The sequence below is a fragment of the Delphinus delphis genome, chromosome 5 (genome assembly GCF_949987515.2).
Source record: "Delphinus delphis chromosome 5, mDelDel1.2, whole genome shotgun sequence".
Taxonomy (NCBI): Eukaryota; Metazoa; Chordata; class Mammalia; order Artiodactyla; family Delphinidae; genus Delphinus; species Delphinus delphis.
Genome location: NC_082687.1, coordinates 68,496,675 through 68,509,485, shown reverse-complemented (window position 1 = coordinate 68,509,485; position 12,811 = coordinate 68,496,675). Strand labels below are relative to the sequence as shown.

At 41.7% G+C, this 12,811-nt stretch overlaps 1 protein-coding gene and 1 pseudogene across 1 annotated transcript in view; one reads left to right on the top strand and one right to left on the bottom strand.

Annotated features, from left to right (window-relative positions):
• TEC (tec protein tyrosine kinase) overlaps positions 1 to 7,907 on the bottom strand; it is a 95,872-nt gene extending 87,965 nt beyond the window's left edge. The window contains exon 1 of the mRNA XM_060012596.1: positions 7,755 to 7,907. Within this exon, the coding sequence (XP_059868579.1) occupies positions 7,755 to 7,892 (138 nt within the window). The 5' untranslated portion in view covers positions 7,893 to 7,907. The remainder of the gene's footprint in view (positions 1 to 7,754) is intronic.
• On the top strand, positions 2,328 to 5,201 carry LOC132425651 (small ribosomal subunit protein eS8 pseudogene; annotated as a pseudogene).
• Positions 7,908 to 12,811: the final 4,904 nt, after the last annotated feature.

Here is a 12,811-nt window from a genome sequence, read left to right as displayed (position 1 = left end):
ACTGCCAAAAAGAAAATGAGTTTTCATCAGATAATAGAGTAGAGAATTTTCAGAGCCCTAGTACACTAACCACTGTACCGTCTACAGAGCATCTAGAGCTGTCCCACTTTTTACAAGCTAGTGAATTGTCTGATAACCTCTAAAGTCTGATGCAAACACTTCCAATTGTCCTATAGTAAAAGAAACTATTTTGTCCACCCCACACTCGCCCCCCAGAATCCTAGAAAGTGCCAGAAGATATAAATCTTCAGGCAGCAATTAGAAAGGTCTTGTAAACCTATGTTCCCCACTGGGAGTCCACCTAGTCTAGGGATACAACTAAGGGAGAAATATCTGATCATTTCAGAACCTTAATAAGCTCTTACGCCTATATCACTAGAGTCTCCAGGTTCCAGGGGTGGTAAAGAAAACAACTCTATATGCCCCAGAAGGCCTTATAGAAATATGAGAGGTTGCCCAGGATATTCAAGAGACTCGTGCCATCATCTTATAACTACCTCCACTATCCCGACAGTTAACCTGGGTAAAAGGTTAAATTTTCAAACAACTCATCACATAGAATGTTTGATTTCAGTACAACTGGAATAAAACAATAAGGGAGGCATTATAGGAAGAGCACTGAACTTAGAGTCAGAATACCAAGGCTCAAATCCTGACCCTTCTACTTATTAGCAGCATGACAACCTTTCTGGTTGTTCATGATGTTTGCATAGGATAAATCTGCCCTGCCTGCTTCTAAGGGTTGAGGTCTCCCCATGTCTCCTTTGGACCCATCCAGCCATCCAACGTGTATTGAGCACTCAACTCTGCACTAAACTCTCAGAAATACGAAGATAGAAAAGCTATGAACCCTGCCCTCAAAGAGCTTAAAGTCCAATGGGGGACACAGATATGTAGATAGAGTCAAGCAACCAAGATGTCATGATAAAAATATGAACAGGGCACAAAGGGCTGAGGTGGGCTGGGGATTCTACCACTGGTGGGAGGGATACAGGAAAGGCTTCAGAGAAGATGGGGATTGAGCTGAGTCAGAAAAGATGAGTAAGTGATTATTTGGGCACTCAACACATTTCTGATGGATAAAATAGATATGGATAGATAGACAGATCCTGGTAGGCAGGTAGAGGAATATATCACTTCAAGTTGATTGAACAATAGTAACAAAGGCACAATGTGAAAGAGTAACTGCAGGTAGAAGACAGCTGGGGATGGAGGAAGGAGAGAGGGAAGACAAGGAAAAAGGCCATCAAGTACCTTGTATTCCAAGCTAAGGAGTTTTAACTTGATCGTAGAGCAGATGCAAATCTACAAGTTTTAAAAATCCCTTTTATGGTTTTATAGTTGAAAGATGAAGATCCAAAAGTAAAATCAACTAGGGCAGTAATCCACCAAGAGAATGGAGTTGGGAGCTGCAATAAGGTTGTAATGAAGGGAAGGAGAATTCACAGGACTTCGAAATAGATCGGATGTGTGCTGGGTTGAAACAGTGATGGCAAGGGAGTTAAGGGTGTAAAGAGACAATATATTTATATGAAAGCAATTTCTAAACTATAAAAACAATTGAAGAACACTGTTTTCTAAAGTCCAATTAGATAGTGGCAGAATCAGACAAAAATCCCCGTTTTGTCTGACGTTAATTTTCTTCTACCACAAAGAAATTTTTTTAAAAAATCATAGCTGAAAGTAATAAAAATATCCTCAAAAGTTTTAAAATAAAACTTCATCTGTATTATAGAGAGATTTAATAGATTTTTTTCCTAAGTTTCCCCAGAGTATCAAGGTTGTTTCAAAGACAGGCTCTGAAGAAACAGCCCTGCAACTCATTAGTATTTGACCTTGTGTAAGTTTTTAAACTTTCTGAGCCTCGTATCACTCATTTTTGAAATGGGGGTACTAATAAGACTTCATACAGTATTGTTTTGAGGAATAAAGAAAATAATGCATGTACTTATTTAGCACAGTGCCTGGCCTGTATTGGGTACTCAATAATTTGTATAATTACTACTAATGTGCACGAAAGAGTTAACATGACAGGCCTATGATGCTGCCTACAAGGTTGGTCCTTGGCTGGGTTCTGGGAACTCGCACTTTGAGAGGGGAGGGCTCTCCCATTCCCAGCACTGATAAGAATGGCTCACTGGGCCTAACCTGTTTGTACAAACAACCTGGCTTATGCTGAACCCCTGCTTTCCTTCTGGAGTCTGGAATTTTGGTACATGCTTAGACAGAGGGTGCCTATGTGACCAGCCTCCAATGAAAACCTTGGCCACTGAGTCTCTAACGAGGTTCCCGGTTAGAAAACATTTCACAATTGTCACAATCCGGTAATGGAGAAATTATATACCCCCTTTGTGGCTCTGCTGAGAAAGGACTCTTGTGAGCTTGTGACTGGTTTCCTCCAGACTTGCCCCAGGCACCTTTTCCCTTGCTAATTTTGCTTTTTCTTCTTTCACTGAAATAAATCATAGCAGTGAGTTAAACTCAGCGCTCAGTCCCCTGAGTCCTCCTAGTGAATTACTGAACCCGGGGGTAGCCTTGGGGATCCCTAACACAACTAGTCTCCCTATTCCTCAACCTTATAAACTATTGTCAGTTTTCATAACAGAGGAGTGTTACAGACAAGAAACCAACAAAATTGGTAATACCAAAGTCCAATTATAAAAATGTCCTGATTTCTTAGCTAACAATAGTTGCAGATTTACAAGCTACTCGAAATTTTTGTATTCAAATATCTAAACATATAAAAATCTCTCCATTCCTTGTTTTCTCACCATTATTTAACAGGCCTTTTTTCTTTCTTTTTTTTTTTTTTTTTTTTTTTTTTTTGCGGTACGCGGGCCTCTCACTGTTGTGACGGAGCACAGGCTCCGGAGGCGCACGCTCAGCGGCCACGGCTCACGGGCCCAGACGCTCCATGGCATGTGGACTGGGACACGAACCCGTGTCCCCTGCATCGGCAGGCGGACTCCCAACCACTGCGCCACCAGGGAAGCCCCAAAAGGCCTTTTTTCTGATTAAACTCCAGTCCTGTTCGTCCCTGGATTCCATCTCAAAACCATGTGGAGGCCCCAGCAGAACATCGAGTGGTCTAACCCCTGTGTCATTTAGCTCCCTGACCAGAAAGCAAGAGCGCAGTTTCCTTTATTCTGTGTTATTATAAGAAGAGCAAACAATATAAATCGTCAGTAAGATCTTTTATTGGTTCACTAGAAGATGCAGAAACATAAGCTAGTTGAGAAAGAGCAAGGAGGACAAACCAAAGAATGGCCCACAGCAGAAACGGAAACACAAGTTTTACATGAGACTTGGAAGAAACAGCTTGACTGAATTTCTCATCGTCTAGAACAGAATTTCTTAGCATACTTTGAAAAGTACGATAAACTGTACTTAATAGGAAAATTTTCAGTAAAAGCTTATTGCCATCCTATCGAAGGAGCTGGGGTCCAGAGAACCAGGAAAAGATTGATGTCTGACTCTGTGATTAACTGAGAGTTTTAATAAAGGATGAATGTCACTGAATTGCTACAAAGAAACTAGGAATCATAGCTACTAGATCAATCAGTAGCCTACCCAGTATTTCTTTTAAAAACAGAACTATGAACAACTAAAATAAATATCTCTGGGGCTACCGCAGAATGGCCCCCATGGTTTTTCTAATCCACTTAGAGTCTTACAAGTCTTACACTTTTAACAAAATATTTTCTTTTAATACCTGTTGATTCTGGGCACTGGGCTGGCAGGGCCCAGCCCAGGGCTCCCTGGCTGAGGCTCCTGCCCCCTGCTTCCACACGTAGGCATCTCTCGGGACAATTGGCACAAGAGCCGCAAGACCGGGGACAAGAGAAAGCCTCACCACAGGAAGTGGAGGTATGAGCTGGAACGCCCTGCTGCCAACACCAAGATTGGACCCCGCCGCATACACACAGTCCATGTGCAAGGAGGGGCAACAAGAATTACCGGGCTTTGAGGCTAGACGTGGGGAACTTCTCCTGGGGCTCGGAGTGTTGTACACGCAAGACAAGGATCATTGATGTTGTCTACAATGCATCCAACAACAAACTGGTCCGTACCAAGACCCTGGTGAAGAACTGCATCATGCTCACTGACAGCACACCGTACCGGTAGTGGTACAAGTCCCACTGTGCACTGCCCCTGGGCCACAAGAAGGGGGCCAAGCTGACTCCTGAGAAGGAAGAGATTTTAAACAAAAAACGATCAAAGAATATTCAGAAGAAATATGATAAAAGGGGGCTTCCCTGATGGCGCAGTGGTTAAGACTCCACCTGCCAATGCAGGGGACACGGGTTCGAGCCCTGGTCCAGGAAGATCCCACATGCCACAGAGCAACTAAGCCCCTGCACCACAACTACTGAGCCTGCACTCTAGAGCCCGCAAGCAACAACTACTGAGCCCATGTGCCACAACTACTGAAGCCCACGCGCCCTAGAGCCCATGCTCCACAACAAGAGAAGACACCGCAGTGAGAAGCCCGCGCACCACAACAAAGAGTAGCCCCCACTCACCGCAACTAGAGAAAGCCCGCGCACAGCAACAAAGACCCAAAGCAACCAAAAAGTAATTAATTAATTAATTTAAAAAAACTTTCAACATAAAATACACTGCTATAAATAAATTTTTTAAAAAACAGAAAGAAATATGACGAAAGGAAAAAGAATGTCAGGACTTCCCTGGTGGTACAGTGGTTAAGAATCCGCTTGCCAGTGGAGGGGGCACTGGTTCAAGCCTTGGTCCGGGAAGATCCCACATGCCGCAGAGGAACTAAGCCTGTGCACCGCAACTACTGAGCCTGCACTCTAGAGCCCACAAGCCACAACTACTGAGCCCCCATGCCACAACTACTGGAGCCCGCATGTCTACAGCCCATGCTCCACAATGAGAGAAGCCACCGCAATGAGAAGCCCGTGCACTGCAGCGAAGAGTAGCCCCTGCTTGCTACAACTAGAAAAGCCCTCAGGCAGCAACGAAGACCCAACGCAGGCAAAAATAAATGAATGAATGAAGGAAAAAAGAAAAAGAATGCCAAAATCAGCAGTCTTCTATAGGAGCAGTTCCAGCAGGACAAGCTTCTTGCATGCATCACTTCAAGAGCAGGCCAGTGTGGCTGAGCAGATCACTATATGCTAGAGGGAAAGGAGCTGGAGTTCTATCTGAGGAAAATCAAGGCCCAGAAAGGCAAATAAATCCTCTTCCCTCCTATCTTAGCTCATATAATAAAGGTGTTTATTGTTCTAAAAAATGTGGGTTACCCACATTACAGCCCTTTCCAGATCACAGCTTCTAGGGCGAGGGAGATGAAAACAAGAACATTTACCCAAGGAAAACAGAGAACTGGGCAGATTAACCCAAACAGGGAAGAAACATAACAGCGAAGTGCTACTGGGCTTACCTAGGAGCTAGGCTGAGAGCTGTCAAGAAGGAATTCTGCCTAGTACTATCAGAACTTTTATTGTCTCAAGAATTCAGATTCTTATCTTAAAATTCCTGACTTTTTAATATAGTTAACTATTTCTTTTTAACTGTGGGAGGCAAACAAATCTGCAACCATATTTTCAACTGAAGGTCATAAGTTTGCCACTGAACATCAGTCCCCAAGAAAAGAATCCAGGAGGGATCAGAATGCCCAGCTCATGGGAGGAGGGGGGTTCAGGCAGGACTAGCTAACGGGACTAGGCTCCCTGGGCCAGTCAGCAGTAGCCAGAAAGGAGATGGATTCTTCTTGTTTTTTCTTGTTTTTTTTAATTGAAGTATAGTTGATTTACAATATTGTATAAGTTTCAGATGTACAGCACAGTGATTCAGGTTTCTTGCAGATTATATTCCATTACACGTTATTACAAGATATCGGGTATAATTCCCTGTGCTACACAGTAAATCAATGCTAAGTGTCAGAGGCTGGGCTGTTACATGTTGCGACAACCTCTTCATTCTGTCCTTTCTGGTTCTCATGGTGGCGGAGGCTGCTGCCAGGAAAGACAGTGGGTCAGGTTCTGAAATACGAGGGTTTCCACTGTTCTCTTTATTCTGCTTAAGCTAAAGCAATTAGGGCACTTTTAACTTTGTATCATCTTTGTATTATCATTTACCATCTTCAAAGTGACTTAACAATTGCAATGTATTTCAATTGTATGGGTCCATGTTTCTAAGCAGGTAATATAGGATTCTGAGGGTTTTTTTGGTTAGTAAAGGACCACACTTTCCCATGTTTACTGTTACATTCCTATTCTTTTCTCATGATATTATTCAAATTATGACAAATCATTATTATACAGCAAAAAATTATTAATGTTTCCCCTTAAAATTTATTTTAGATTTTAAAATAATTCATATTTCTAGTCTTATCTGAAACCCTTTTGGAATCCTGAATTTTTCAGATTTCATAAATGTAATACAGCACATACACCATATACACTCCCAGCAAGAACTGGACAGCCCCACATAATTAAACACATACTAATTCTGCACACACGCGCGCGCGCGCGCACACACACACACACACACACACACACATCACACTAAGATAAAGACTAAAAATAGCTTCATCTAAGGTCAGGTTTTGCAACTGAAAGAGTTTTTGAAGTTTGGGTCTTCAGCATTTTGGGGTTTAGGAAGGTGGATAAAGGACTATAGTCCTAAATTACGTGAACAGGCAAAATTCCACAATGACTAGGTCACAATGACAAGCCAGAGCAGAAATGACAGAGTTAAGGACTCTGTTGAGGACCACCAGCGAGAAGCAATGCCATTCTGTCTGTATTGGGGGAACCAAAATACAGAGAAATCAGTGGGAGAAATTAGTGGAAGTAAAACAAAACAAAAACAAGAGTAAATCCATTTCTGAGGAAGGTGCTCTAGGAAAATAGCAGAATAAAATAAACTAAAATCAAACATCAAGATCACCAACAATCTACTGTAACCAAGTAGACAATGGCATGTGGTCAAAAAGGGCAACACAGTCTCCCAGCCATTCCCTAGAACCCAAGAAAATTTCTAAAAGGGAGGAACGTGGCTGGGCCTGCAGTACTAGATGAGGCACTCCCAAGATGGCAGGAGAAAAAAAGATGGGTCGGAGGCCACTCTATATGCATGCACCTCATCTAGTGGTAGAACCAGAGGCTAAAACAACTGAAAAGCCAGGAGCTGGCTGACAACATGGCCCCCCTCTGCCACCTGCTCATTGGCCAGGTTCTTAGGGAGCCACTGCCCTCTGCTCCCATCAAAGGAACTTTGCACTAGCTGCTTATCACAAAAAAAAGTTGAACAGTTCTGTTGTCAGTCAACTCCACCCAATCACTAAGCAGTTTTAAGTAACTTTCACTTAATAATGAAGAAATATTCATATAAAGTGATGAACATAGACAGTTTATATGTGCTAAAGAAGACTTTTATACATAATATGATAGTTTATGGAAAAGAGCCATGTACACAAAATACTTAATGAATTCCACAAGGATCTAAAACTGATGTAGGGACCTGTTTTCTCTAATACATTAATTCACTAGGCCGATATAAAATTGTATACGCATGTATATACTAACCCCATAATTACCAGACTTGTGAAAAATGTCTATCCATATCCTTAACTTTATCTTTCCAATCCAAATGATAATAAATCATTACCTTAACTTCATTAACCTAAAGCTTACTCCATAAGATTTGGAGGGTATGCGGAATGTCAGTATTATAAAACAGTATCAACATGGAAAGCAACAAAGTAAACTTTGATTGTCTCCTACCTCTGCCCGACCCTCATAGTAGGTTAACATGGACTCTGTTAGCACAAAAAGTCTCTCTTTGTAGTTTAAGGGTGATGTCTTCTTTTTCTGCTGTGACCTTTTAATAAGAATCTCTTCCAGAAGAGTGTTAAAATTCATCTCGGTCTTCTGATCACTGTTTCTCCTGCCATTGAAGATCCCAGGGTTCTGAAGGAAGAAAATAAACAGTTGCAATAAAATGCGACATGTTAATTATCCAAGAAGGCTGTCATTCCAAATTTACCAAAACAGATTTTACTCTGACCACAGCTAGAGCCGAGGAATGTTACTCCATGCACCTGGACTAAAAATGCCCAGGGCATGAAAGCTCAACCTCCTCTTCTTCCCCAGCCCCATCCTGTTCCTCCATGTCCCTGGATTTCATAAGAAAACCTAATCAAGGTTTGCCATGATGATGATGATTCACTCCTTTGTCCCTCCCTGCCATCCCTTAGCTTGCTGGCACACTCTTCTGCTATCTGATTGCAGGGGAACAAATATCTCAGCAGGAAAAGTACATTTCATCGCCTGCATGGCTGGTTTAGGCTGATATTTAAATTGCCTCAGGATCTTGGTACACAAAACAGACAAGCACACAGGCACGGTAGACTGTGAACAAAGTGCATTACCATAGTGGTGGATAGCATTCAATCTCCAGCTCTAATAAGGATGTAATCTTGATCAAGCATCCTCGCCACCAGAGCCACGAGGATGTTCTCTGATACCTACACTACCATGCTCCACATTTCTCTTCCCTATGGCTCCTGTCTCAACCACAAGAGGAAGGAAACCCACCCAGTTACAGCTAATCCTACTCAGCTAACCTACCCTACACAGCTGCCCCTCAGGGCAGAGCTCACCTGTATAAGGTTCTCAGCCCTATATTTGGAGCCCCACGTCTAGACTATCCATGCCTAGACTAATAAGCCTTCTAAAATCCAACAAAATTTAACTCTCTGAAAACCAAAGATACTCAGAAAAGGCCTGAACATTCTTACCTGAGACAAGTTGAATGGACAACAGCCCTTTCTTCCCTGCCCTCCACCACACCCTGACAAGAAGTCATTGTGTATCAAACCACAGAGGCAACAGGAGTCATGTGAAGAGCACAGCCGGGAACTTGATACTGCCAGTGAGGAAGTCTACCATCTTCACGCCCAACCCGACACCTCGGAAACACCCTTGCAACTCCCTATGACTGAACTCCCGTCATCCAATCAGGCCCTCCATTTTCTGGAAAGTTACTTTACAACAGCTTAACCTGTGAATATCATCAGTTTCCTTCATTCATAAAATATGGAGGTAAATACCACAAGGTTACTGAAATGTGGGAGAGAACTTATTAAGAAAACACCACACAATCATTAATCATTAGAGAAATGCAAATCAAAACTACAATGAGATATCATCTCACACCGGTCAGAATGGCCATCATCAAAAAAATCTAGAAACAATAAATGCTGGAGAAGGTGTGGAGAAAAGGCAACCCTCTTGCACTGTTGGTGGGAATGTAAATTGATACAGCCACTATGGAGAACAGTATGGAGGTTCCTTAAAAAACTACAAATAGGGGCTTCCCTGGTGGTGCAGTGGTTGAGAGTCTGCCTGCCGATGCAGGGGATGCGGGTTCGTGCCCCAGTCCGGAAGGATCCCACATGCCGCGGAGTGGCTGGGCCTGTGAGCCATGGCCGCTGAGCCTGCGCGTCCGGAGCCTGTGCTCCACAACGGGAGAGGCCACAACAGTGACAGGCCCGCGTACAGGAAAAAAAAAACAAACAACTACAAATAGAACTACCATACGACCCAGCAATCCCACTACTGGGCATATACCCAGAGAAAACCGTAATTCAAAAAGACACATGCACCCCAATGTTCATTGCAGCACTATTTCCAATAGCCAGGACATGGAAGCAACCTAAGTGTCCATCAACAGATGAATGGATAAAGAAGATGTGGCACATAGATACAATGGAATATTACTCAGCCATAAAAAGAAACGAAATTGAGTTATTTGTAGTGAGTGAAGTTAAGTCATACAGAATGAAGTCAGAAAGAGAAAAACAAATACCATATGCTAACACATATATATGGAATATAAGGGAAAAAAAAAAGGTCATGAAGAACCTAGGGGTAAGACGGGAATAAAGACACAGACCTGCTAGAGGATGGACTTGAGGATATGGGGAGGGGGAAGGGTAAGCTGGGATGAAGTGAGAGAGTGGCATGGACATATATACACTACCAATTGTAAAATAGATAGCTAGTGGGAAGCAGCCGCATAGCACAGGGAGATCAGCTTGGTGCTTTGTGACCATCTAGAGGGGTGGGATAGGGAGGGTGTGAGGGAGGGAGACGCAAGAGGGAAGAGATATGGGAACATATGTATATGTATAACTGATTCACTTTGTTATAAAGCAGAAACTAACACACCATTGTAAAGCAATTATATTCCAATAAAGATGTTAAAAAAAAAAAAAAAAAGACGGACACCAACCTCTCAATACCAAAAACTGAAGAGAGCAAATGAATTTATATTCAAACAGAAATAGACCCATAGACATAGAAAACAAACTTATGGTTACCAAAGGGGAAAGGTGGTGGGGATAAATTAGGAGTTTGGGATTAACATATACACACTGCTATAAATAAAATACATAACTAACAAGGATGTACGGTACAGCACAGGGAACTAGACTCAATATTTTGTAATAACCTATAAGAGAAAAGAATCTGAAAAAATACATATATATAAGTATGTATAACTGAATCATTGTGCTGTACATCTGAAACTAACACAACATTGTAAATCAACAATACTTCAATAAAAATACATACATACATAATTAATTAATTTTTTTAAAAAACTGGAGAAATAATAGGCTTGATGCTCTAAAGTAGAAAACGAAGATGAAACAAAATTTCAGAGTCCTCCAGCTCACTCTCCCAGCCATTTTCCACACCGAAAAGAACTGACCCATTCAGAAATAAGAATCACAAAGGAACCAACTCTGGGTTAAAAATATCTTTTTAAAATAAAACTCGTAGCTGCAAGTTAAGCCCCTTTTCTCTGTGTCTCCTTGAAGGTGAACACAAGAACCCTCTCTTCTTGGGACTTCCCTGGTGGCGCAGTGGTTAAGAATCCGCCTGTCAATGCAGGGGACACAGGTTCAAGCCCTGGTCCGGGAAGATCCCACATGCTGTGGAGCAACTAAGCCCGTGCGCCACAACTACTGAGCCTGCGCTCTAAAGCCTGTGAGCCACAACTACCGAAGACTGTGCACCTAGAGCCTGTGCTCCACCACAAAGAGAAGCCACCACAATGAGAAGCCCGCGCACCGCAATGAAGAGTAGCCCTGCCCGCCACAACTAGAGAAGGCCCAAACGCAGCAACGAAGACCCAACACAGCCAAAAATAAATAAATTTATTTTAAAAAAAAAAAGAACACTCTTTTCTTTACTCTGACTGCTAATTGTTAAAAGTTTGAAAAACTTAACACAGTCTTTGAACACCAACATTCTTTTTTTTTATTGAAGTATAGTTGATTTACAATATTGTGTTAGTTTCAGGTACACAGCAATGTAATTCAGGTATATTTTTTCAGATTATTTTCCACTGTAGATTATTACCAGAGATTGAATATAGTTCCCTGTGCTACACGGCAAATTCTTGTTGCTTATCTTGAACACCAATATTCTGAAGTAGGTAACGGACACTGTTCAGGTAATGAACACTGTTTTACCAATGAGAAACCCAAACTACCAAGAAGTTACATTCTCTGCCCAGGGTTGCAAATCAGAGTACCAGACTCATGGATCTCAGTTTCATGGTCTAGCAATTTTAGCCAAAAGATCTAAAAACTCTTTTTCATCATAAAAAATTCTGCCTGAAAAAATATATATTTTATATATATATATAAAATGGCTACTAAGGCTACCCAGCCTACTCTATACACCCTTTCATAACATTTTTAATCAAGGGAACAGAGGTGACTGTGAGTTACCAAATGATAGGATGGTAAGCGGTATAGTAAATAAGAAACAAACAGCCTAGTTATCAGGGTAGAAAAAGGATGAACTCCTTACAGGAAGGAGCAAAGAGTGATTTAAGGTTGGTGAAATTCTCACCTTACTAGGTTAAGCCATATGAAATTGCCAATGTTCAGCAATATTTTACCTACAAAATCAGCAAAACTATCTAATTCAATCTAATACTTGTTAATGCCCTAAGATTAGTAAACTTTAGTTAAAGCCCTCAATTTTGGAATTTATACATCAGAACGCATTGCCTATTACACATCTTGTCATAGGTTTACGACAAAGTTAGTGCCTGTTTGCAATTTTAAGAAATCTAGCATGAATAAACATCAGACTGACATTTACTTGAGAAATCAAATGTGTGCCTGACAACAGTACCTGTAGATTATATTTCAATTCAAAAGTACCTAAAATGGGTAGCTACTATATAGGAACAAATCTTACCATGCTCTCTTCTGCAACGTATACTCTCAGCTTAAGCCCCAATTTTATTTTGTAAAAGGGGAATTGAGTAGCAGAAACACAAGCAAAGAAGAAAAAAATGCTAGGCTGACTTCAATCAGAATAAAGGGTACATTCTAGGCTCCCCACTTATCATGAATTGGAGCTATTCCAGGATCAGGCAGCTTTGTAGCTCTAGAAGAAAGTAACACTTTAGCCCTCAGGTCTTCCTTGCCTATGAAACAAAGGCACCCAGGGATAACCTGTATTAAAGTCTTGACTGTGTCTTCTTTCAACCAACTGATATTGTAGCAGGCTACAAAGTTTTGAGTAGCCTTGTCTGGTGACCTATTGAACCTAGGTCTAGATAAGAGAAGACTCAAAAGGTCAAAAGGCAAAAGTTACAGAGGCCAGCTGACTTATCTCATCTTTCCTGGTCCCCATCCAGCCCACTACCAAATGGTGGGTGATTACAGTGCTGTACTGGGGGCCAAGTGAACCTGGAAATAGACTGAGCAGTGCTGCACTAAGGATAGTTGTTTCTTATTGTCCATATAATACAG